Source organism: Nerophis lumbriciformis, linkage group LG20, assembly GCF_033978685.3.
Source record: "Nerophis lumbriciformis linkage group LG20, RoL_Nlum_v2.1, whole genome shotgun sequence".
Taxonomy (NCBI): Eukaryota; Metazoa; Chordata; class Actinopteri; order Syngnathiformes; family Syngnathidae; genus Nerophis; species Nerophis lumbriciformis.
In genome coordinates, this window is record NC_084567.2 from 595001 (window position 1) to 617500 (window position 22500).

Below are 22500 nucleotides of genomic sequence, written 5' to 3' on the forward strand. Positions count from 1 at the left end.
CTTCACTTACATTGTTGATTCTGAAGGCAATGATCTATCAACTGTATGTGGCCCTTCACTTACATTGTTGATTCTGAAGGCAGATTAGGTACAGCATGGCAACATAAGATAGCTGAATTGTGATTGGATAGAAAGTGAAATAAAGTGGGAGGAGCATAATATGACATGAAGACAAAATGAATACTTTGACATATTTAGGGAAAGTCCATGACTTTTATCTTTAATTATGATGATGATTTCTGCTTATGTTAGATCATCAGAGAAGGTCTTGCTGGCCCACCACTGATATATAATATATATAACATATAGCATTTGATCTAAATGTGTTTCTAAATAATGTAATCTATTGTTTTATATTGAATTAAGTATTGTTAAATGTTTTACTGTATTTGAATTATTGAACATATGATTTAAATAATGCATTTTTTAAATTGTATTTCAATGTGTTATTTTTCATTTAATTACATTTTGTTTTAAGATATTTTAATTACATTTGTATATGATTTAATTGTATTCTAATTGATTGAATTATACATTTGATTTGATTTAATTTAACAATTCGATATGATTTGATGACATTCAATATTTTTATTTGATATGTTTTAATTTAAATGAAATGTATTTGTTGCTTTTTTGGTTCGATTTGTTATAATTTACCAATTTGTTATTTTTGTGTTTGTAAATTTTAATACCATGTTTTATTTTTATTTAATTGCATTTTATTTAAAGACAATTAAATCACATTTTGTTCATTTTCATTTGATATAATTTATTGGCATTTTTATTTTATTTGATTTAACTGGAATTTTTTTTATTTAATACATTTTCCGGTTTGATTTGATCTCTTTTTTAAAAGTTGCTATCATTTGATTTGTTTAAATTCAACAAAAATGTCAATTAGTTGTAATATAGTTTAATATACATTTATTTGATTTGATACATTTTTGGTTTGATTTCATCTAATTTAAAAAAGTTTATATGACTTGATTTGATTAAATCTAATCAAAAACTTTAATTGGATTAGATTTAATTTACCGTAATTGAAATAGATTTAATTAAATATATTATTGCTTTAGGAATTTGATTTGAATGAATTTAATGTAATTTTCAATTTGATTGAATTTGATTAAATTCTTAATTATATTTGATTTATTTTACTTGAAATATATTGAATTCAGTATGTTTGTTGGATTTGATCTAATATTTCATGATATTGTTTGATCATATTTAATTGAAATGTATTTTCTGTATGACATTCTTGTTTTAATTGATTTAATTTATTCATTTCATTTGATTATATGTAATGTCATTTTTTAATTTGATTTGATGTGACGTAATTATTTAATTTAATGTATTTATAGTCATTTAATTTATATTAATTTGGTGTAATCTTAATTAGATTAGATTAGTTTTCATTTAATTTAATTTAGTTTATTGTAATGCAGTTTAATTTAATGTTATTTTATTTTATTTTATTAATTTTGTTTAATTTAAATTAATTTCATTTCATTTCATTTATTGTCGTTTCATTCAATGTGATTTAGCTTTATATTATTACAGTGAATTAAATAAAATTACATTTAATTTAACTTAATTTAATTTCACAGACTTCCTGAACGTGCTGATGAACTGTCAGTGGCAAAGTCTGCTGTGTCAGGTGGAGGCGGGGCTTCTCAACATGTTTGGCGAGGACGGGGACGAGGAGGCGGAGCCAACAAGGCGGCGGCCCCCCCAGTACACATTGCAGCTGCGAGGCTGCGAGGTGGAGGCGGGACCCGACGACGCGTGCTCGCAGAGGATCATACTGAGCGTGCTCGGTGACCAGGTGGCCGTGCTGGAGGTGAGGCTCGGACAGGAAGTGATGCAAACAGGAAGTGGGCTTGCGAGAGAGCTGAACGCCGTCCGCGTTGTCGCAGGTGAGCTCGGCGGACGAGAAGCGGCGATGGACGCGACTCCTGAAGGACGGGGCGGCCGGTTACCGCAGCAACAAGGCCCGGCAAGAAGTCAGGTATGCGAGGCGTCGGCATGGCAACGGAGAACAAAGACTGACGCTTGCCCCTCCCCAGCCCGCCGCGGACCAACACGTACATGGACCCGCCCCTATACTCCAACACCTCGATGCTGGAGCACATGGTACTTGACCTTTGACCTTTAGGCTCCGCCCACACACCTTGACGTCTCTTGTCAGCTCCACAGCTCTCAGGACGCTCGCTGCGGGACCTACGCCAACGCCGTCCTCGCCGCACACAGTCAGTTAGCAAGCTCCGCCCACTTATCCGCCAGCTCAGCCTGCGTTGAAAAGCAATGTGTGCTTGCTTGCTTGCAGAGACGCAGCGTGGCGTTCAGAAGTTGGAGCTGGCGGGAAGGAAGGAAGTCCACCTGAGGGCGGGGTCAGAGGTCAACCTGGCCAAGCACAACAAACGCTCGTCTTTTCGACAGTCGCTGGCCGTGTGTGGCGAGAGAGCACAGGTGACATGTGACCCTCCTTGAGGACACGCCCCTCACTGCATGTGACATGTGACCCTCCTGGAGGACACGCCCCTTCACTGCATGTGACATGTGACTCTCCTCCAGGACACGCCCCTTCACTGCATGTGACCCTCCTCCAGGACACGCCCCTTCACTGCATGTGACCCTCCTCCAGGACACGCCCCTCACTGCATGTGACCCTCCTCCAGGACACGCCTCTTTACTGCATGTGACCCTCCTGGAGGACACGCCCCCACTGCATGTGACATGTGACCCTCCTGGAGGACACGCCCCTCACTGCATGTGACATGTGACACTCCTGGAGGACACGCCCCTCACTACATGTGACCCTCCTGGAGGACACGCCTTCTCACTGCATCTTCTTCCTGCTGCTCTCTACTGATCTCTACTGGTCTCTGCTGGTCTCTACAGCTCTCTACTGGTCTCTGCTGGTCTCTACAGCTCTCTACTGGTCTCTGCTGGTCTCTACTGGTCTCTGCTGGTCTCTACAGCTCTCTTCTGGTCTCTACTGGTCTCTGATGGTCTCTACTGATCTCTGCTGGCTGGTCTCTACAGCTCTCTTCTGGTCTCTACTGGTCTCTTCTGGTCTTTACTGGTTCCTGCTGTTCCCTACTGGTCTCTGATGGTCTGTGGTGATTTTTCCTGGTCTCTGCTGGTTCATACTGGTCCCTGCTGGTCTTTGTTGTTCTCTGCTGTTCCCTACTGGTCTCTTCTGGTCCCTGATGCTCCCTGCTGGTTTCTATTGGTCCCTGCTGGTTTCTGATGTGTGTTCTTGGTCCCTGCTGCCCTCGCTGGTCCAGGCAAGTCTGCTGAACCCGCTGCTGCTGCGGCGCTCAGCGTCGGTGAAAAGTTCCCTGAGACCTTCTCCTTCATCCTTCTTCATCCAACACAAGAAGGTGAGCTTCATCAACACCATTGATGTGTTCCATGACCTTCTTATGACATTAGTATCATGGTCTTATCATATTATATTATTATGACATTATTATCATGTTCTTATCATATTATTAGCATAATGTTATGATATCATTATGACATTATTATGTTATTATCATATCATAATGTTAAGACATTATTATCATATTATCATGTTATGACATGATCATGTTATTATGACATAATTATATTATTATGATGTTATTATGACATTATTATCATAATATTATGACATAAATATGATATTATTATGGCATTATGACATTATTGTCATAATATTATATCATTATGACATGATATTTTTATGACATTATTATGACGTTATTATGACATTATTGTCATAATATTATGACATGAATATGATATTATTATGACATTTTTATCATAATATTATGACATGAATATGATATTATTATGGTATTATTATTGCATTATTATCATAATATGACATGAATATGATATTATTCTAGTATTATGATGACATTATTGTCATACTGTTATGACATTATTATGACATGAATATGGTATTATTATGATAATATTATGACATGAATATGGTATTAATTTTGATAATATTATGACATGAATATGGTATTATTATGATAATACTATGACATGAATATGGTATTATTATGACATGAATATGGTATTATTATGATAATATTATGACATGAATATGGTATTATTATGACATGAATGTGGTATTATCATGATAATATTATGACATGAATATGGTATTATTATGACATGAATATGGTATTATTATGATAATATTATGACATGAATATGGCATTATTATGACATGAATATGGTATTATTATGATAATATTATGACATGAATATGGTATTATTATGATAATATTATGACATGAATATGGTATTATTATGACATGAATATGGTATTATTATGATAATATTATGACATGAATATGGTATTATTATGACATGAATATGGTATTATTAGGATAATATTATGACATGAATATGGTATTATTATGACATGAATGTGGTATTATCATGATAATATTATGACATGAATATGGTATTATTATGACATGAATATGGTATTATTATGATAATATTATGACATGAATATGGTATTATTATGACATGAATATGGTATTATTATGATAATATTATGACATGAATATGGTATTATTATGATAATATTATGACATGAATATGGTATTATTATGACATGAATATGGTATTATTATGATAATATTATGACATGAATATGGTATTATTATGATAATATTATGACATGAATATGGTATTATTATGACATGAATATGGTATTATGATAATAGTATGACATGAATATGGTATTATTATGATAATATTATGACATGAATATGGTATTATTATGACATGAATATGGTATTATTATGATATTATTATGACATGAATATGGTACTATTATGACATGAATATGGTATTATTATGATAATATTATGACATGAATATGGTATTATTATGACATGAATATGGTATTATTATGACATGAATATGGTATTATTATGATAATATTATGACATGAATATGGTATTATTATGACATGAATATGGTATTATGATATTATTATGACATGAATATGGTATTATTATGACATGAATATGGTATTATTATGATAAAATTATGACATGAATATGGTATTATTATGACATGAATATGGTATTATTATGACATGAATATGGTATTATTATGATATTATTATGACATGAATATGGTATTATTATGATAATATTATGACATGAATATGGTATTATTATGACATGAATATGGTATTATTATGATAATATTATGACATGAATATGGTATTATTATGACATGAATATTGTATTATTATGATAATATTATAACATGAATATGGTATTATTATGATAATATTATGACATGAATATGGTATTATTATGACATGAATATGGTATTATTATGATAATATTATGACATGAATATGGTATTATTATGACATGAATATGGTATTATTATGATATTATTATGACATGAATATGGTATTATTATGATAATATTATGACATGAATATGGTATTATTATGACATGAATATGGTATTATTATGACATGAATATGGTATTATTATGATATTATTATGACATGAATATGGTATTATTATGATATTATTATGACATGAATATGGTATTATTATGATATTATTATGACATGAATATGGTATTATTATGACATGAATATGGTATTATTATGACATGAATATGGTATTATTATGATATTATTATGACATGAATATGGTATTATTATGACATGAATATGGTATTATTATGATATTATTTTGACATGAATATGGTATTATTATGATATTATTATGACATGAATATGGTATTATTATGACATGAATATGGTACTATTATGATAATATTATGACATGAATATGGTATTATTATGACATGAATATGGTATTATTATGACATGAATATGGTATTATTATGATAATATTATGACATGAATATGGTATTATTATGACATGAATATGGTATTATTATGATATTATTATGACATGAATATGGTATTATTATGATAATATTATGACATGAATATGGTATTATTATGACATGAATATGGTATTATTATGACATGAATATGGTATTATTATGATAATATTATGACATGAATATGGTATTATTATGACATGAATATGGTATTATTATGACATGAATATGGTATTATTATGATAATATTATGACATGAATATGGTATTATTATGACATGAATATTGTATTATTATGATAATATTATAACATGAATATGGTATTATTATGATAATATTATGACATGAATATGGTATTATTATGACATGAATATGGTATTATTATGATAATATTATGACATGAATATGGTATTATTATGACATGAATATGGTATTATTATGATATTATTATGACATGAATATGGTATTATTATGATAATATTATGACATGAATATGGTATTATTATGACATGAATATGGTATTATTATGACATGAATATGGTATTATTATGATATTATTATGACATGAATATGGTATTATTATGATATTATTATGACATGAATATGGTATTATTATGATATTATTATGACATGAATATGGTATTATTATGACATGAATATGGTATTATTATGACATGAATATGGTATTATTATGATATTATTATGACATGAATATGGTATTATTATGACATGAATATGGTATTATTATGATATTATTTTGACATGAATATGGTATTATTATGATATTATTATGACATGAATATGGTATTATTATGACATGAATATGGTACTATTATGATAATATTATGACATGAATATGGTATTATTATGACATGAATATGGTATTATTATGACATGAATATGGTATTATTATGATAATATTATGACATGAATATGGTATTATTATGACATGAATATGGTATTATTATGATATTATTATGACATGAATATGGTATTATTATGATAATATTATGACATGAATATGGTATTATTATGACATGAATATGGTATTATTATGACATGAATATGGTATTATTATGATAATATTATGACATGAATATGGTATTATTATGACATGAATATGGTATTATTATGACATGAATATGGTATTATTATGATAATATTATGACATGAATATGGTATTATTATGACATGAATATGGTATTATTATGATAATATTATGACATGAATATGGTATTATTATGATAATATTATGACATGAATATGGTGTTATTATGATATGAATAATCCACAGGAATGGGAGAGCAAAGCTGCTTGACACCATGTGACGTCTGTGCAGATCACACCTTCTAAGTTATTGACCAAAGTAACTATTTATTTTGAGGTACTTTATGGTCACATGACTGGAGTCATGTGACTTAGCAACACAAGAATAGACGTGTAGAAAAGCACAAATGACCAATAAAGATGTTTGATCTTTGTTTTATTAGTTATTGAAAGATGACGTCATCCATACAGCAAAAATTCATGGAAAACACGGCAAGAAACTCAAATCACTTTTTGTGATGCAATGACCACTTGGTTGCTAGGCAACACTTGCTGATGCTTCGTGTTCAGGCAGCAATATATTGAGGTCACATGACGCTCCTTACACGTACAATCTTCACATCCATTCCAAGTTTGTCAAGAAGTGCCAATCACCGTTAGCATTAGCATTTTCTCTATGTTAGCTCTTGTAGCATGTGACACCACATTTTACAACTTCCTCTGAAGTAAGAGTGGGCGGAGTCAACGCACCCAATCGGAAATCGAAGAGTGGGCGGGGTCAACTGACCCAATCAGAAATCAAATAGTGGGCGGAGTCAACTCACCCCGATGTCAGCTCAACAAATCAGAAATTAAAAAGTGGGCGGAGTCAACTCCTCCAATCAGAATTTAAAAAGTGGGCGGAGTCAACTCCTCTAATCAGAAAACAAAGAGCGGGTAGAGTCAATTCACAATAACAAAAAGTAGGCGGAGTCAACTCCCCTATTTATAAATCAAAGAGTGGGTGGAGTCAACTCACCCAATCAGGAATCAAGAGTGGGTCGAGTCAACTCACACAATCCGAAATTAAGAATGGGCGGAGTCAACTCACACAATCAGAAATCAAAGATTGGGCGGAGTCAACTCACCCTTCAGAAATCAAAGAGTAGGCGGAGTCAACTCACCCAATCAGAAATCAAAGAGTAGGCGGGGGTCAACTCACCCAGTCATAAATGAAAAAGTGGGCGGAGTCAACTCCTCCAATCAGAATTTAAAGAGTGGGCGGAGTCAACTCACCCAATCAGAAAACAAAGAGTGGGTAGAGTCAACTCACAATATCAAAAAGTAGGTGGAGTCAACTCCCCCAATCATAAATCAAAGAGTGGGTGGAGTCAACTCACCCTGATGTCAGCTCAACAAATCAGAAATGAAAAAGTGGGCGGAGTCAACTCCTCCAATCAGAATTTAAAGAGTGGGCGCAGTCAACTCCTCCAATCAGAAAACAGAGTGGGAAGAGTCAACTCACAATATCAAAAAGTAGGCGGAGTCAACTCCCCTAATCATAAATCAAAGAGTGGGTGGAGTCAACTCACCCAATCAGGAATCAAGAGTGGGCGGAGTCAACTCACCCAATCAGGAATCAAGAGTGGGTCAAGTCAATTCACACAATCCGAAATTAAGAATGGGCGGAGTCAACTCACCCAATCAAGAATCAAGAGTGGGCGGAGTCAACTCACCCAATCAGGAATCAAGAGTGGGCGGAGTCAACTCACCCAATCAGGAATCAAGAGTGGGTCGGGTCAATTCACACAATCCAAAATTAAGAGTGGGCGGAGTCAACTCACAATCAGAAATCAAAGAGTGGGCGGAGTCAACTCACCCAATCCGGAATCAAAGAGTGGGCGGAGTCAACTCACCCAATCAGGAATCAAGAGTGGGCGGAGTCAACTCACCCAATCAGGAATCAAGAGTGGGCGGAGTCAACTCACCCAATCAGGAATCAAGAGTGGGTCGGGTCAATTCACACAATCCAAAATTAAGAGTGGGCGGAGTCAACTCACAATCAGAAATCAAAGAGTGGGCGGAGTCAACTCACCCAATCCGGAATCAAAGAGTGGGCGGAGTCAACTCACCCAATCAGGAATCAAGAGTGGGTCGAGTCAATTCACACAATCCGAAATTAAGAGTGGGCGGAGTCAACTCACCAATCAGAAATCAAAGAGTAGGCAGAGTCAACTCCTCCAATCAGAATTTAAAGAGTGGGCGGAGTCAACTCACCCAATCAGAAAACAAAGAGTGGGTAGAGTCAATTCACCCAATCCGGATCCAAAGAGTGGGCGGAGTCAACTCACTCGGAAATCAAAGAGTGGGCGGAGTCAACTCACCCAATCAGAAAACAAGAGTGGGCGGAGTCAACTCACCCAATCAGAAAACAAAGAGTGGGTAGAGTCAATTCACCCAATCCGGATCCAAAGAGTGGGCGGAGTCAACTCACTCGGAAATCAAAGAGTGGGCGGAGTCAACTCACCCAATCAGAAATCAAGAGTGGGCGGAGTCAACTCACCCAATCAGAAATCAAGAGTGGGCGGAGTCAACTCAGCCAATCAGAAATCATGAGTGGGTGGAGTCAACTCAGCCAATCAGAAGAGAAGCCTGGTCAAAACATCACAGCATATCATATCAAGGGTGAGATCCGGGCGATCTGATTGGACACTGTGTAAGGTGACATCATTGCAACCTTTGACCTGCAGGAGAAGTCCACAGCATCCCTGATGACATCATAGATGACTTTATTGCTTTCCTGCGGCCATCTTTAAAGGGGATCGTTCAGCAAAAGACGTCACCTTGTTTGCACGCTTTACAAAAGCTTGCTTCCCGGCGGCGGCGAGGGGGCGTGGCCTGTTGGCAGTCAGAAGAGACACACCTTCTTCTTCTTCTGGTTCCTCTTCCACAGAGAAAGCTGCTCAAAGTCCTCCAGCGTCATCCCGAACACGCTGAGGAACTGCTCCTGTGACAGGTGTCTCTGCAGGGGCACGCATGGCCTCAGTGACCTTTCAACCCTGACCCCCACACCCGGGGACGCTCCCTACCTCCAGCCGGGTTCTGTCCACGCCAGGAGGAAGCTTGCTCCACCCACGATGCCGGACCACCAGCGTCTCATACGGGTAGATCTGTGCGGGGAGAACGGGCACACGTTGTCACGGCGACCGCGGGCATGTCATCAGGTCACATGTTACCTGGAGCTCCGTCATGGCGAGCAGCGAGATGCCACGGTCCGTCCTGGAGTCGCCATTCTGACACACAAACACACAAACATCACCACAACATGGCCGACATGACGCACAACGGGGAGGAAACACTACCTGAACACCTGCGGGAGACACACACACACACACACACACACACACACACACACACGCATTAGCACCCTGCGCTCACACTCCTCTTTACCCATCATGCCTTGAGCACCTATCCATGTCAGGGGGAGGGGGAGGGGTACCTGCGGCGGGCTTTTGCGAGGGGCCGAATTCTGCTGACTGAAGCTGAAAAAAAGCACACAAACGCAACACTCAGCACCTGAAGGCATCACACACACTCACACACACACTCACACACACTCACACACACACACTCACCCTGGACAAGCCTGTCCCAGAGGATGCTGGGAAATAAACAGACCTGGAAGTGCCGGCCCCTGCAGAGGAAGTGCAGACAGTAAGTGACCATGAGGCGTTCAGGTGAATCACGGACAATGCAGACTTCAATCATTGACACGCTCTGATGCCCGAAAAATAAATAAATATAATTAAATACAAATGATTAAAAAAATAAAACATTTTTTTAAAAATACATTATTTTAAATAAAAATAAGATACAATAAAATAAAATTAATTAATTAATTAATAATTGAATAAATTAAATAACAATACTAGAATATATGATTTTTTGAAATAAAATAAAATAAAATGACTTAATAAACATAAATACAAAGCCAAAAGAAAAAAAGAATTCATAAATACAACATACAAAATAATAAAATAAAATGTCATGCCAAAATGTTCAGGGTGTACCCTGTCTATTGCCCGAGTGCAGCTGGGATAGGCTCCAGCCCCCCTGTCACCCCCAAAGGTACAAAGCAGTAGCAAATGGATGGATGGATAATTAAAAGTGAATTCAATAAAAATAAAAAATAAACACAGACATAAATAAATAAAAACTTTTTTTTTTTAAAGATCAAGAATGAAAAAATAAAAAACTTTTTTTTTAAATTCAATTAAATACAATTAAATGTTAAAAATAAATGAATAAATAATCAAATATACGAAAAAATATTCTCATGCCCATCTATCTATATAATCAGGGCCGGCCCGTGGCATAAGCCGTATAGGCAAATGCTAAGGGCGCCGTCCATCAGGGGGCGCCACGCCAGTGCCACAAATGTTGGAGAAAAAAAAAAAAAAAAGTTGGTACTATTATTTCTAAATACAAAAAGTAATCCCACGTTAATTAAAATGCAAAGTAAAGCCTATATAATAGAAATATTATTTGTTACAACATTACGCCCCCCCCCCCCCCCCCCCCCCGCACGGTGCGCCCCCTCCCTTCCCGTGTCATGACTCTTTTTGGACGTCACCACATCAAAAAATCAACACAAGATGTCAAAACGGCCAAAACTGTCAGGTGCCCAGGGAAGAAAAAAGAGAAAAGAAGAGGAGGAGAAACGAGAAAAAGACAAGAGGTAGCAGGTAGGTAACGTTAGCCTACATGAAATTATTTGTCTGTTACAGAATGTGATAGTAACCTGGCTTTTTAGCATTAAGCTAATGTTACATGATTCGGCAATTGCTAATCAATAAATAGCTAATTGTGTTTTAACGTCGGGTTAATATTGTGGAGGGGGCTAAATTGTTATGGAAAATAATAATGTAACGTTAGGTAATTACAGTACTCCCACCTTACATTCCTCAGGGACATTTGTATTAGATCTTTTAAGCAGGTGTTTTTTGTTTACATTGTTATTGCTTTCTGGTTAGCTAATGTTTGCCCTGCAGGTAATAGTCACTTTTCCACCCCTTTATATATTAGGTATAGTTGTAAGTAAAAAAAAAAAAAGGTCAAAGACAAAGCTATTCGGTTTCTTGTGAGTATATACACTTCACTGCCGATGTGGGGGGGCGCCACCTAAAATCTTGCCTAGGGCGCCAGATTGGTTAGGGCCGGGCCTGGTGTACCCTGTCTATTGCCCGAGTGCAGCTGGGATAGGCTCCAGCCCCCCTGTCACCCCCCAAAGGTACAAAGCAGTAGAAAATGGATGGATGGATAATTAAAAGTGAATTCAATAAAAATAAAAAAATAAACACAGACATAAATAAATACAAACTTATTTTTTTTAAAGATCAAGAATGAAAAAATAAAAAACTTTTTTTTTTTTAATTCAATTAGATACAATTAAATGTTAAAAATAAATGAATAAATAATCAAATATATGAACAAATATTCTCATGCCCATCTATCTATATAATCCATCCATTTTCTACCGCTTATTCCCTTCGGGGTCGCGGGGGGGCGCTGGAGCCTATCTCAGCTACAATCGATATAATTAGATGAAATTGACTTAAATTAAAATAAATAAATAAAACATCCATCCATCCATTTTCTAACCATACATTTTAAAAATGTTTTTATAAAAATACTTGTCCAGGGTGTACCCTGTCTATTGCCCGAGTGCAGCTGGGATAGGCTCCAGCCCCCAGCAGTAGAAAATGGATGGATGCATAAATAACATTGAATTGAATACAAAAATGAATAAATAAAAACATATTCTCGTGCCAAATTGTTTTCTAAAATGTAATTGACATACAAAAGAAATGAAAGTGTGTAGTGCTTCCTCACACCACCAGGTGTCACCACAGTGAAACTATGACGTCATCAGTACCTGCGTGCTGGCTGCGGTCAGGCAGTGAGCGACTTTTCCTCCTCAGAGGAGCCGACTTGTCCACCTGGTCCTGGAGGAGGATCCTTCCCAGGTTGGACTGGATCTGAGTTGAGCAGGACCTAGGAGGACCAGGAGGACCACCTACCACCCACACCTGTCCAGGAAGGTCATCGTCCTCCCTGGCCTCGCTCCTGCGACACTCCATCTCTGGAGGGGTGAGGAGGGAAGGTTAGAGGAGGCAAGGGTGCAGGAAAGGAGGACAGGAGTCACCAAAGATGGCCATGGAGGGAGGACAGGGCCAGTAGTCACTCTCCATCTTGGAGGGAAGTTTGGGGTCTGGAGGCTGAGCGGCTGGGAACTTGGAAGACTCGATGATCACGTCCTCCAAGTGCTGCTTGCCTGCAGGAGGGCCACAGGACGCCACGCCTGGGGACACACACACACACACACACACACAGGTACACACACACACACACACACACACACACACAGGTACACACACACACACACACGCACACACACACACACACACACACACACAGGTACACACACACACACACACACACACACAGGTACACACACACAGAAACACACACAGGTACACACACACACACACACACACACACACAGGTACACACACACACACACACACACACACACACAGGTACACACACACACACACACACACACACACACACACACACAGGTACACACACACACACACACACACACACAGGTACACACACACACACACACACACAGGTACACACACAGAGACAGACACTAATAAATGAGTGAGTGGAGGTGTAAGGTGATGAAGGTGATGAAGGTGAGGTGATGCACCTTGTTTGTAGATGGGAGGTTTCTTGTACATGTTGCTGCCATTGTCTGAAACAACACAAACTATCATCATTCTACTTCCTGCTTCGTCATTCTACTTCCTGCTTCTTCACTCTACTTCCTGCTTCTTCATTCTACTTCCTGCTTCTTCATTCTACTTCCTGCTTCTTCAATCGACTTCCTGCTTCTTCATTCTACTTCCTGCTTCTTTAACTAAAGCAAACTCTCTACTTCCTGCTTCTTCATTCTACTTCCTGCTTCTTCAATCTACTTCCTGCTACTTCATTCTACTTCCTGCTTCTTCAATCTACTTCCTGCTTCTTCATTCTACTTCCTGCTTCTTCAATCTACTTCCTGCTTCTTCATTCTACTTCCTGCTTCTTTAACTAAAGCAAACTCTCTACTTCCTGCTTCTTCATTCTACTTCCTGCTTCTTCAATCTACTTCCTGCTTCTTCATTCTACTTCCTGCTTCTTCAATCTACTTCCTGCTTCTTCATTCTACTTCCTGCTTCTTCAATCTACTTCCTGCTTCTTCAATCTACTTCCTGCTTCTTCATTCTACTTCCTGCTTCTTCATTCTACTTCCTGCTTCTTTAACTAAAGCAAACTCTCTACTTCCTGCTTCTTCATTCTACTTCCTGCTTCTTCAATCTACTTCCTGCTTCTTCATTCTACTTCCTGCTTCTTTAACTAAAGCAAACTCTACTTCCTGCCTCTTCATTCTACTTCCTGCTTCTTCAATCTACTTCCTGCTTCTTCAATTTACTTCCTGCTTCTTCAATCTACTTCCTGCTTCTTCATTCTACTTCCTGCTTCTTTAACTAAAGCAAACTCTACTTCCTGCTTCTTCATTCTACTTCCTGCTTCTTCATTCTACTTCCTGCTTCTTCAATCTATTTCCTGCTTCTTCATTCTACTTCCTGTTTCTTTAACTAAAGCAAACTCTCTACTTCCTGCCTCTTCATTCTACTTCCTGCTTCTTCAATCTACTTCCTGCTTCTTCAATTTACTTCCTGCTTCTTCAATCTACTTCCTGCTTCTTCATTCTACTTCCTGCTTCTTTAACTAAAGCAAACTCTCTACTTCCTGCTTCTTCATTCTACTTCCTGCTTCTTCATTCTACTTCCTGCTTCTTCATTCTACTTCCTGCTTCTTCAATCAACTTCCTGCTTCTTCCATTTACTTCCTGCTTCTTTAACTAAAGCAAACTCTCTACTTCCTGCTTCTTCATTCTACTTCCTGCTTCTTCAATCTACTTCCTGCTTCTTCAATTTACTTCCTGCTTCTTCAATCTATTTCCTGCTTCTTCATTCTACTTCCTGCTTCTTTAACTAAAGCAAACTCTCTACTTCCTGCTTCTTCATTCTACTTCCTGCTTCTTCATTCTACTTCCTGCTTCTTCAATCTACTTCTTGCTTCTTCAATCTATTTCCTGCTTCTTCATTCTACTTCCTGCTTCTTTAACTAAAGCAAACTCTCTACTTCCTGCTTCTTCATTCTACTTCCTGCGTCTTCAATCTACTTCCTGCTTCTTCATTATACTTCCTGTTTCTTCAATCTACTTCCTGCTTCTTCAATCTACTTCCTGCTTCTTCATTCTACTTCCTGCATCTTCTATCTACTTCCTGCTTCTTCATTCTACTCCCTGCTTAACTAAGCAAACTCTCTACTTCCTGCTTCTTCATTCTACTTCCTGCTTCTTCAATCTACTTCCTGCTTCTTTAACTAAAGCAAACTCTCTACTTCCTGCTTCTTCATTCTACTTCCTGCTTCTTCAATCTACTTCCTGCTTCTTCATTCTACTTCCTGCTTCTTTAACTAAAGCAGACTCTCTACTTCCTGCTTCTTCATTCTACTTCTTGCGTCTTCATTCTACTTCCTGCTTCTGCATTCTACTTCCTGCTTCTTTAACTAAAGCAGACTCTCTACTTCCTATTATATACTTCCATACATTCATTCACCCACCACCCATTTTGTCATAATTCCTTCATCAATCCATTCATCCAACCATTAACCCAGCAGTTAATCAGTTTATCCATCATTTATCTATCCATCCATTCATCTATCCATCCACACATCCACCCATTCACTCATCACTCCTCCACCCATTCACCTATCAATTTATGTACCCATGTATCCATTCATTATTTAAATAGCCCATCCAATAATTCACTTGTCCATTATTTCATTCATTCATTCCTCCATCCAGCCATTCATCCATCCATCTGTTAATTAATCCATCCATTTATTCACTCATTAATCCATCCATTCATTTGTTTATTATTCATCCATCCATTAATTAATCCATACATTATTAACTCATCCATCCATCCCTGTATTTACTCATCCATCCATCCATCCATCCACCCACCATCCATGTAGCTATCTATGTATCCATCCACCCACCCATTCATTTATCTATTAATTCATCCATATATACATCATCCATTAATTCATCTATACATCAATTTACTCATCCATCCATACATGTATTCACTCATCCATCCATCATCTAGCCACCCACCAATGCATGTAGCCATTCATCCATCCATCTATCTTCTTCCGCTTATCCGAGGTCGGGTCGCGGGGGCAGCAGCCTAAGCAGGGAAGCCCAGACTTCCCTCTCCTCAACCACTTGGTCCAGCTCTTCCCGGGGGATCCCGAGGCGTTCCCAGGCCAGCCAGAAGACATAGTCTTCCCAACGTGTCCTGGGTCTTCCCCGTGGCCTCTTACCGGTCGGACGTGCCCTAAACACCTCCCTAGGGAGGCGTTCGGGTGGCATCCTGACCAGATGCCTAAACCACCTCATCTGGCTCCTCTCCGTGTGGAGGAGCAGCAGCTTTACTTTGAGTTCCTCCCGGATGGCAGAGCTTCTCACCCTATCTCTAAGGGAGAGCCCCGCCACCCGGCGGAGGAAACTCATTTCGGCCACTTACGTACCCGTGATCTTGTCCTTTCGGTCATGACCCAAAGCTCATGACCATAGGTGAGGATGGGAACGTAGATCAACCGGTAATGTGCTATATAAATAAAGTGGATTGGATTGGTAAATTGAGAGCTTTGCCTTCCGGCTCAGCTCCTTCTTCACCACAACGGATCGATACAGCGTCCGCATTACTGAAGACGCCGCACCAATCCGCCTGTCCATCTCACCATCCACTCTTCCCTCATTCGTGAACAAGACTCCGAGGTACTTGAACTCCTCCACTTGGGGCAGGGTTTCCTCCGCAACCCGGAGATGGCACTCCACCCTTTTCCGAGCGAGAACCATGGACTCGGACTTGGAGGTGCTGATTCTCATCCCAGTCGCTTCACACTCGGCTGCGAACCGATCCAGTGAGAGCTGAAGATCCTGGCCAGATGAAGCCATCAGGACCACATCATCTGCAAAAAACAGAGACCTAATCCTGCAGCCACCAAACCAGATCCCCTCAAGGCCTTGACTGCGCCTAGAAATTCTGTCCATAAAAGTTATGAACAGAATGTGTGACAAAGGGCAGCCTTGCTGGAGTCCAACCCTCACTGGAAACGTGTCCAACTTACTGCCGGCAATGCAGACCAAGCTCTGACACTGATCATACAGGGAGCGGACCGCCACAATCAGACAGTCCGATACCACCTACTCTCTGAGCACTCCCCACAGGACTTCCCGAGGGACACGGTCGAATGCCTTCTCCAAGTCCACAAAGCACATGTAGACTAGTTGGGCAAACTCCCATGCACCCTCAAGGACCCTGCCGAGAGTATAGAGCTGGTCCACAGTTCCACGACCAGGACGAAAACCGCACTGTTCCTCCTGAATCCGAGGTTCGACTATCCGGCGTAGCCTCCTCTCCAGTACACCTGACTAGACCTTACCGGGAAGGCTGAGGAGTGTGATCCCACGATAGTTGGAACACACCCTCCGGTCCCCTTCTTAAAGAGAGGAACTACCACCCCGGTCTGCCAATCCAGAGGTACCGCCCCCGATGTCCACGCAATGCTGCAGAGTCTTGTCAACTAAGACAGCCCCACAGCATCCAGAGCCTTAAGGAACTCTGGGCGGATCTCATCCACTTTGGGGCCTTGCCACCGAGGAGCTTTTTAACTACCTCAGCTACCTCAGCCCCAGAAATAGGAGAGCCCATCACAGATTCCCCAGGCACTGCTTCCTCATAGGAAGATGTGTTGGTGGGATTAAGGAGGTCTTCGAAGTATTCTCTCCACCGATCCACAACATCCACAGTCGACGTCAGCAGAACGCCATCTTCACCATACACGGTGCTGCTACCCCTTCCTGAGGCGGCGGATGGTGGTCCAGAATCGCTTCGAAGCTGTCCGGAAGTCGTTTTCCATGGCTTCTCCAAACTCCTCTCATGTCCGAGTTTTTGCCTCCGCGACCGCTGAAGCCGCACACCGCTTGGCCCGTCAGTACCTGTCCGCTGCCTCCGGAGTCCTATGAGTCAAAAGAACCCGATAGGACTCTTTCTTCAGCTTGACGGCATCCCTCACCGCGGGTGTCCACCAGCGGGTTCTAGGAGTACCGCCACGACAGGCACCAACTACCTTGCGGCCACAGCTCCACTCAGCCGCCTCGACAATAGAGGTGTGGAACATGGTCCACTCGGACTCAATGTCCAGCACCTCCCTCGTGACATGTTCAAAGTTCTTCCGGAGGTGGGAATTGAAACCCTCTCTGACAGGACATTCTGCTAGACGTTCCCAGCAGATACTCACAATGCATTTGGGCCTGCCAGGTCTGTCCAGCATCCTCCCCCACCATCGCAGCCAACTCACCACCAGGTGGTGATCGGTAGAAAACTCCGCCCCTCTCTTCACCCGAGTGTCCAAAACATGAGGCCGCAAATCCGATGACACAACTACAAAGTCGATCATGGAACTGCGGCCTAGGGTGTCCTGGTGCCAAGTGCACATATGGACACCCTTATGTTTGAACATGGTGTTCGTTATGGACAATCTGTGACGGGCACAAAAGTCCAATAACAAAACACCACTCGGGTTCAGATCCGGGCGGCCATTCGTCCCAATCCCGCCTCTCCAGGTTTCACTGTCGTTGCCAACATGAGCGTCAAAGTCCCCCAGTAGGACAAGGGAATCACCCGGGGAGCACTTTCCAGTACTCCCTCGAGTGTATCCAAAAAGGGTGGGTACTCTGAACTGCTGTTTGGTGCGTAAGCACAAACAACAGTCAGGACCCGTCCCTCCACCCGAAGGCGGAGGGAGGCTACCCTCTCGTCCACCGGGTTGAACTCCAACATGCAGGCTTTGAGCCGGGGGGTAAACAAGAATTGCTACCCCAGCCGGTCGCCTCTCACTGCGTGCAACGCCAGTGTGGAAGAGAGTCCAGCCCCTCTCGAGAGAACTGGTTCCAGAGCCCTTGCTGTGCGTCGAGGTGACTCCGACTATATCCTGCCGGAACTTCTCCACCTCGCGCACTATCTCAGGCTCCTTCCCCCCCCAGCGAGGTGACGTTCCACGTCCCAAGAGCTAGCTTATGTAGCCGAGGATCGTACCGCCAAGTGCACTGCTTTCGGCTTCCGCCCAGCTCACACTGCACCCAACCTCTATGGCCCCTGCTATGGGTAGTGAACCCATTGGAGGGGTGACATCCCCCATGGGGTCAGGCGCTCGCCATCGTGCCCCAACTCCGGGCCTGGCTCCAGAGGGGGGCCCCAGTGACCCGCGTCCGGGCGAGGAAAATCTGAGTCTCGGTTCTTGCATTTCCATAGAAGTCTTCGAGCTGCTCTTTGTCTGATCCCTCACCTAGGACCTGTTTGTCTTGGGAGACCCTACCGGGGGGTATAGAAGCCCTCGGACAACATAGCTCCTAGGATCATTGGGACACGCAAACTCCTCAACCACGGTAAGGTGGCAGCTCAGAGAGCCATTCATTAATTATGTAATCTATTCATTCAGTTATCCATTCATTAATTCCTTCATCCATCCATTCATTGATCCATTCATTAACCCACCAATGTATCCATCCATCTATGAACCACCCATCCATAACCATTGATCAGTTATTCATCCATTCATACTACAATACATGTGTCCACTAAGGAGGATGTGAGGAAGTTTCAAAATAAAAGTTTACCAGGTTTGTGGAAGTGTTGTAGGGCCTTTGAAGGTGGTGTGTGCTGTGTGTGCGGTGTGTGTTGTGTGTGTGGTGTGTGTGGCGAGGAAGAGGAGGAGGGTGTGTTGCCGCTGTGTTTCCTGCTGCTGGAACCAGGCGAGGAACATCCAGGAGAACTTCCTCCCAGCCACTCCTTGTGGAGGTTCTGGGGCAAAGACAGGTCAAAGGTCAGAGTTGCGGCCAGGCTGACCTTCGACCTGCCGGTGACGTACCTCGGAGGAGGGGGGAGGGGAGAAGGACGTCTGCAAGAGAAGCCCAGGTCAGCCATGTTGAAGGTAGACCACGCCCCTCCCGTGACTCACCAGTAGACCACGCCCCTCCCGTGACTCCCCAGAAGACCACGCCCCTCCCGTGACTCCCCAGTAGACCACGCCCCTCCCGTGACTCCCCAGTAGACCACGCCCCTCCCGTGACTCCCCAGTAGACCACGCCCCTCCCGTGACTCACCAGTGGACTGTAGGTGTAGTGCGGCTCGTAGGTCATCAAGTCCGGCCTCTCGATGTCCAGGATGGCTTTGTCCCGCGGGAGCGCCGCCAGGTCTTTGTAGCCGATCACGCCGTCCTCCACTCGGGCCTGCCAGGTGAACACAGGTGAGTGTGGCTGTTGAAGACGCACGGCGGCGCCAGACGCTCACCACGATGGCGGCGGCGGGAGATCCTGGGGCCCTGGAACCTCGGAGAGACAAGACGCTCCCGGGAGACGTCTGAGGTCTCTGGCGAGCACACACCTGGTTAGACACAACACACACCTGGTTAGACACAACACACACCTGGTTAGACACAACACACACCTGGTTAGACACAACACACACCTGGTTAGACACAACACACACCTGGTTAGACACAACACACACCTGGTTAGACACAACACACACCTGGTTAGACACAACACACACCTGGTTAGACACAACACACACTAGCACCTCTTCTTCTTCTTCTTACCTTTGGCATCATCATGCCTCACTTCCTGTCAGCGATGCCTCACTTCCTGTCAGCGATGCCTCACTTCCTGTCAGCGATGCCTCACTTCCTGTCAGCGATCCCTCACTTCCTGTCAGCGATGCCTCACTTCCTGTCAAAACAGTGACATGGCAGCTCCACACACACATCCTGCTTGTGTGATAACCAGCAGCTAAGATGGCACACGACTACACAACGACTACACTACACAACTACACAACTACATGACTACACAACGACTACTACACCACTACACCACTACACAACTACTACGACACGACAACACCACTACACAACAACTACTACACGACTACACCACTACACAACGACTACTACACGACTACACGACTACACAACGACTACTACACTACTACACAACGACTACTACACAACTACACCACTACACAACTACTACGACACGACAACACCACTACACAACAACTACTACACGACTACACCACTACACAACGACTACTACACGACTACACAACGACTACTACACTATTACACAACGACTACTACACAACTACACAACGACTACACAACGACTACACAACGACTACTACACCACTACACCACTACACAACTACTACGACACGACAACACCACTACACAACAACTACTACACGACTACACCACTACACAACGACTACTACACGACTACACGACTACACAACGACTAATACACAACTACACAACGACTACACAACGACTACACAACGACTACACAACGACTACTACACAACTACACGACTACATAACGACTACTACATGACTACACTACGACTACTACACAACTACACCACTACACAACTACTACTACACTATGGACACGACAACACTACTACACAACGATTACTACACAACTACTACACGACCACACAACTACACAACGACTACTACTCGACGACTACTGCACAACTACACAACGACTACTACACGACGACACAACAACTACTACACGACTACACAACTACTACACGACTACACGACTACACAACGACTACTACACGACTACACAACGACTACTACACGACTACACAACAACTACTACACAACGACATGACTACACAACGACTACTACACGACTACACAACTACTACACGACTACACAACGACTACTACACGACTACACAACTACTACACAACGACTACTACACGACTACACAACGACTACTACACAACGACATGACTACACAACGACTACTACACAACTACACAACGACTACTACATGACTACACAAAGACTACTACACAACTACACAACGACTACTACATGATTACTACTACATGACTACACAACGACTACTACACAACTACACCACTACACAACTACTACTACACTATGACACGACAACACCACTACACAACGATTACTACACAACTAATACACAACCACACAACTACACAACGACTACTACACGACGACTACTGCACAACTACACGACTACACAACGACTGCTACACGACTACAGAACAACTACTACACGACTACACAACGACTACACCACGACTACATGACTACTACACGACTACTACACGACTACACAACTACTACAGGACTACACGACTACACAACGGCTACTACAGGACTACACAACTACTACATGACTACACAATTACACGACTACACAACGACAGAACTACACGACTACACAACTACACAACGACTACTTCATGACTACACAACTACTCCACGACTACACAACTACAC

At 41.5% G+C, this 22500-nt stretch overlaps 2 protein-coding genes across 9 annotated transcripts in view; one reads left to right on the plus strand and one right to left on the minus strand.

Moving 5' to 3' along the window:
• The window catches only part of LOC133619099 (actin filament-associated protein 1-like 2), a 19505-nt gene extending 12176 nt beyond the window's left edge, over window positions 1-7329 (plus strand). For 2 of the 3 annotated variants that reach the window (XM_061979966.2, XM_061979965.2), the window contains 7 exons: window positions 1608-1840; window positions 1917-2008; window positions 2067-2133; window positions 2189-2249; window positions 2329-2469; window positions 3291-3386; window positions 7186-7329. In XM_061979966.2, the coding sequence (XP_061835950.2) occupies window positions 1608-1840; window positions 1917-2008; window positions 2067-2133; window positions 2189-2249; window positions 2329-2469; window positions 3291-3386; window positions 7186-7244 (749 nt within the window). In that variant the 3' untranslated portion in view covers window positions 7245-7329. Of the gene's footprint in view, window positions 1-1607; window positions 1841-1916; window positions 2009-2066; window positions 2134-2188; window positions 2250-2326; window positions 2470-3290; window positions 3387-7185 lie in introns of all 3 variants that reach the window. The other variant, XM_061979964.2, reaches the window with a different exon arrangement.
• A 930-nt stretch (window positions 7330-8259) lies between these two features.
• LOC133619100 (dematin-like) overlaps window positions 8260-22500 on the minus strand; it is a 19614-nt gene continuing 5373 nt past the window's right edge. The window contains exons 3-16 of one of the 6 annotated variants that reach the window (XM_072915291.1): window positions 20769-20898; window positions 20462-20554; window positions 20275-20400; window positions 20040-20069; window positions 19789-19972; window positions 13696-13740; window positions 13123-13278; window positions 12853-13059; window positions 10553-10611; window positions 10417-10459; window positions 10280-10287; window positions 10154-10210; window positions 10007-10087; window positions 8260-9939 (exon numbers count right to left, since the gene is read on the minus strand). In XM_072915291.1, the coding sequence (XP_072771392.1) occupies window positions 9826-9939; window positions 10007-10087; window positions 10154-10210; window positions 10280-10287; window positions 10417-10459; window positions 10553-10611; window positions 12853-13059; window positions 13123-13278; window positions 13696-13740; window positions 19789-19972; window positions 20040-20069; window positions 20275-20400; window positions 20462-20554; window positions 20769-20783 (1218 nt within the window). In that variant the 5' untranslated portion in view covers window positions 20784-20898 and the 3' untranslated portion in view covers window positions 8260-9825. Of the gene's footprint in view, window positions 9940-10006; window positions 10088-10153; window positions 10288-10416; window positions 10460-10552; window positions 10612-12852; window positions 13060-13122; window positions 13279-13695; window positions 13741-19788; window positions 19973-20039; window positions 20070-20274; window positions 20401-20461; window positions 20555-20768; window positions 20899-22500 lie in introns of all 6 variants that reach the window. The other 5 variants (XR_012051010.1, XM_072915288.1, XM_072915289.1 and 2 more) reach the window with 5 other exon arrangements.